Below are 4,794 nucleotides of genomic sequence, written 5' to 3'. Positions count from 1 at the left end.
GCTAGTGTCCGTCTCCGGTCCGTCCCCGGTCCGTCGCCGCCTTCGCAGCCACTCGTTTTAAGTTTTGGCCTTGTACTTTTTCTTGAAGTGTCCGTCCACAGCGTGGGGACGGACCGTCCCGTGGCAGGGAAATACCGCCTCTCCCTTGTGCTTCGGACTCCCGCGGATTCCGCGGATCCTACCTCCCGCAGGTGCTGTTCAGGTCTCTTAGCGGTGATGCTTTTGAACGAGCACCGTGGACTCGACAGTGAAACGCGTACCGCCCCTCAAAGGGAACTTCAAGGCAAAGCGTGGGCCTCGCAGGCCACAGCACAGAAGGGGTTTTGGGCGAAATACTGCAAATGGTATCCCAGCTACCAAGTCGTGGATGAATGTAATCGATTTGGGCGATGTTTACGAGCTTGGGCCGCCCAAAACCTCCCCTTTCAAAATGGGTTGAACGATCGACCCAGACCGCTGGAGTTGAATGAAGTAGCTGCAAATCGTGTCGCTCAGATGCGGACGCGAGCACGCCCTGATGATGTAATCAGTATTTCTATCCTTGGGACAGGAAACTTGAGTGACGAGCCCGATATCATCCATCCTATTGTGCGGGCGCATCTGGTTGATCCGACATCTGGAAGGTATCTTGTGCCATCTACGAAAAGTAGTTGCCAGGGCGTTGGTGGGCTGACAACATACCACGAGCAGGCCTCGGCTCTTCGAACGGATTCTCTTAAATATGCAACGGGGGTAGAAGAGATGGATGTTCCCGTAGAACACGTGTTACCAATTGCAACAGCGCCTTGTCATCTACAGGGCCGGAGCATTGCGCCTGTTTGGAATGAATCGTGTGTTATCAACCTACCCTATCGTGATCTTCTCGACCCTAATGTGCTTATACTCTTCGAAATTGTCGATTTCAATCACATCCAATCCCACTCAACACATCGGGAGCACACTGATGGGCTCTACGGGTTGGCTTGGGCATACTTGCAACCTGTTGGCTTGCATGGTGACGTCTATGTCGGTACTCGTGGTTCCATACCAAAGGGACAGAAGCTGACCGGAGCAACGGGCGCCGGTGACGACGAGGCGAAACTTTCCATCCGGCTCCAACTGTACGACTATAAATCTCTATCACCGTCAGCAAGATACACGGCACTTGCCTCTGGTATATCAGCGCCTCCGGCTCCTGCGTCCCCACGTGTGCCAGCGGTCTACCTTCAATATCTTCGCAAGGGTCGTGCACGCTACCCATCAACGCTTTTAGTGCGAATCCATCCCATTTCACGCCCTCACGACCACGAGGTTAGCTATCGTCCCACGCAACCCAACCAAAAGGAGGTCTCTGATATTTGTTCCGTGGCATCACAGCCCAAATCAGGTATCGATGCAAAGACTGCAGCAAGTCGTGGTATGGCAGACGCGCGATCTTTGCGGGCAACCTGCCGGCAGCGATATGCGTCCGAGGGTTGTGTGCTCCCTGATCGGCTCCTCTGTCGTATCCATTCAGGATCACATGGTGCGCTAACGATACAATTTTCTCCAACTGGTCGTCTTCTTGCGGTCGCATCTGTCGAGTCACTCGTTTGTCCTATCCGGCTCTATGATGCAGCTGGTCACACCGACGGTGCTGGAATACACCTGCCTTCTGCAGCCACTGCGTGTGCTGCATATGGCCTCCAGGTAGATTGCGATAAGGAAGGGGCGCTCCTCCTCGCTGATCTTGACGGTCACCATGGCTTGATATATGATTTGCGCTTCACAGCGGATGAACGATTTCTCCTCTCGGCATCAGCAGATGGTCTTGCCAAAATTTGGGATCTCGGGTCTCTAGCCGCGCTGCCTGATCCAGTGCGACCAAGTCGAGCACCTCAGATCCTCTGCATCATTCGGGAACCTTCTGGGCACTACATTTACGCTGCTGCCTTCGTAGCCATGGTCTCACGTTCCGGGGCTGTCGTGGAATCTGTCGAGAATCGGCCACCCGGCCCTGGCCAGGGGTGGGCGACCAGAAGACGGGATGACAGCGAGGTGAACGCCACGCGCAACGTGGTAGGGCATCAACAAAACCCAGACATCATTGCAAAATTATGTCCGCCTATACTCACGGGCGCTTACAGTGGGGCTTTAGCGTACTGGGACCCGGGAACAGGGTCCTCACTTGGTCTCCTGGGTGGTGAGATTGTTCATGATGGTCGTGTGCATTGCATCGAGGTTGATCAACGTTCAGGCCGCATCTACAGTGGTGATTCAACTGGTGCCATTATTGTCTGGCGACGGAACGGCGATGGAAACTGTGTCAGCCACTTTGTCAAAGCTCGTAAGATTGAGCACGCAGAGTTTAAGTGCAAACCGATCATGTCTATGCAGCTGCACCCAAAATGTCGACGTGGCCAGCTCCTGGTCCAAGCACAAGCTTGTACGCTTAAGCTATTTGATCTGACAACAGCGCAACCAGTAGCTCACTACAAAGGCAATGTTGTCAACACAGCATTGATACGAGCGAAATTTAGTCCCGATGGGAACATCATCATGGCTGGCTCCGAAGATGGGAAAGTATACGCCTGGGATACCAAGTCAACAACACCAATTTTGTTGCCAATGGCCCATGTCGGATATAACGCACCTCTCTGTGACCTCACCTGGCACCCAACACAGCACGTTGTTGCGTACACGTGCTATGGTGGTGATCATCCAATACTTCTATGTTTTTCCCATCGACCCGAGAACCCCAGGTATCTCCTTGAAAACTCCGCTTTGGGTGCAGTTTCTCATCTAGATGAGGATCGTGCGGCAAAGCGCAAAGAACGCCTCCGGGAGCTTCAGATGCGCCGCAGAGGCGACAGTGGCCTAGCGATATAGTAAGAGGAAAACCGGCCATTATCCCCCCCCCCCTTAGTCACAAGGTGCACGATGGTCCTAATCTAAGAGGTGTATATGCAGGACGGTCCTAACCCAGGCCAAAAATTGCATTTACTGGCAGTACAATATGTTTCCGGTAACGAGTTAGTGAGTTTAGACCACCTATCATCATCCAGCTAAATAAAACTGCTGGCTGTGGTGGTCCTCTCCCAGCTCGCCGCTTCCCCGGGGTCCGGGGTGGCGCGGCTTATATTTTTTGGGTCATATGGTTTCTGATGGCATCCAAGGGTTGGGTTTGAGTGATGATTTGCTGAAGCATTTTAAGATATGGGCGCTCGATTACCGGGTAATGCCCGGGAGGCCTCGGTAATTACCGGTAATTACCGGGTAATTACCGCAGAAGGGTAATTACCCGGTAATCAGGGCGTCCGCGGACGGCTAGAGGCGGTATGGCGGCTCGAAAGGACCACCGCGAACCCGCGTGTCGACCGAATTCTCTTTTAGGTGGATTCCACGCGACAACGCCGGCGGCGCGCTACGGCGTGGGGGCCGTCGCCCGGCGCGCCCGTCGCGACGTCGCGACGAGCAGCCGCTCGGTCGCGGTTTCGCGCCGCGCGTCGACCGCGACGCGAAACGCGACCGCGACGGGCCGCGACGCTCGGATCGTCACTCGCAGGGGCAGCTGCGAGAGTTACGTGGACTGACCTACTGGCGTTAGCGCCAGGGAGGGAGGATCTCAGTACTTTGGGATAGGAAAGGGAAAAGAAAGGAGGAGAGCCTCCTCAGTGGGGAAGGTCAGTCAGGGTGGCGGTAGACCCAGTAGACTGAGCCTATGGTCCTGAGAAAGGAGGAGAGCCTCCTCAGTGGGGAAGGTCGGCCTTGAGGGTAGGTTGAGGTAGAACTTGAGGGTAAGTTGAGGAAGAGTCAGGAAATAATCCTTGAGCTCCCCCTATTTCCTGATCATCTCAAGGAGTCGAGAACCTTGGTTCAAGGGCAAGCCGTAAGTCTGCAATCGTGCGCTCTAAGGCCAAAACGCGTTGTTCCAGAGCGATTATCGGATCCCGCCGTGCTGGGACAATATCCTCTTCAACTGGAGCCGGGACAACACTCTCTTCAACTGGAGCAGCATTGTCTGCGACAACAGGCATCACCTGTTGAGGCTGGTGCACAGCTAACAACTCCACTATCGATGTCGGCGCAACGAAATTCTGTGGCTCTGCACCTGTTTTCTTCATCAGGGGCAGAGGAAGATTGCATTGAAACTCATCCATAAACCATTCCTGGAAAACTTCACTCATAATTATTAAGTTAAACATTTCGACCCTGGCACGTCCATTTCGAGTCTCGTATATTTTGAAACGGCTTAGCAAATCCAACTCTTGACCAGTTCCAGAGTTGTGGACAAGAATTTCCATATGAAATCCATCAGGCACATGTATCCCTCTTACCACTATATTTCTGTTAGGGTAATAGCCACTGTTTACAATCGCCTGCTGAATATAAGTATAAGATGGAAATTTGTTGTCCCGTTCCAATTAAGGGAACGGATGAGGTCTTCAAAGACTGCCATAAATAGGAAGGCACTTGTCCAATGCACAGCATTTATGAAATGAACCAAAACCATATCCAATTGCCTCTAGCTGTGACCACAACACAAGGCAAATGGATATAAGTTAAGAGACTTAGCGAGCGCGCTAAAGTCCAAGCTTATATTTTCAGCCAATGAAAAGCCTGCGTTCGCTTTCGCCTAAATGTCGAAGGTTTCTGACCTAATGTTAAGCATGGCTTTTTGTCAGAAAGATGAGCACAGCAAGACAGAGGGGCTGAGTCCCAAGAAGGATTTGTTGGCCATTGAGTAGAGGCAGGAGTCACGGTTTTGTTCATCGGCTAACGAGTCTGACGGGATTGTGCTCATGCCAAGGAGACGAGGGTTCTGCATAAACAGAG

General features: G+C 52.8%; 1 protein-coding gene across 1 annotated transcript in view; it reads left to right on the top strand.

The window, feature by feature from the left end:
- AURANDRAFT_72559 (hypothetical protein) overlaps window positions 1-2,926 on the top strand; it is a gene marked incomplete at both ends in the record, with an annotated part of 4,189 nt that extends 1,263 nt beyond the window's left edge. Inside the window, one exon of the mRNA XM_009042856.1 lies at window positions 304-2,926. Coding sequence (XP_009041104.1) covers window positions 304-2,847 — 2,544 coding nt within the window. The remainder of the gene's footprint in view (window positions 1-303) is intronic.
- Window positions 2,927-4,794: the final 1,868 nt, after the last annotated feature.

The sequence above is a fragment of the Aureococcus anophagefferens genome (genome assembly GCF_000186865.1).
Source record: "Aureococcus anophagefferens unplaced genomic scaffold AURANscaffold_38, whole genome shotgun sequence".
Classification (NCBI taxonomy): Eukaryota; class Pelagophyceae; order Pelagomonadales; family Pelagomonadaceae; genus Aureococcus; species Aureococcus anophagefferens.
Note: the sequence above shows the minus strand (reverse complement) of the source record. Positions and strands in the feature narration are given on the sequence as shown.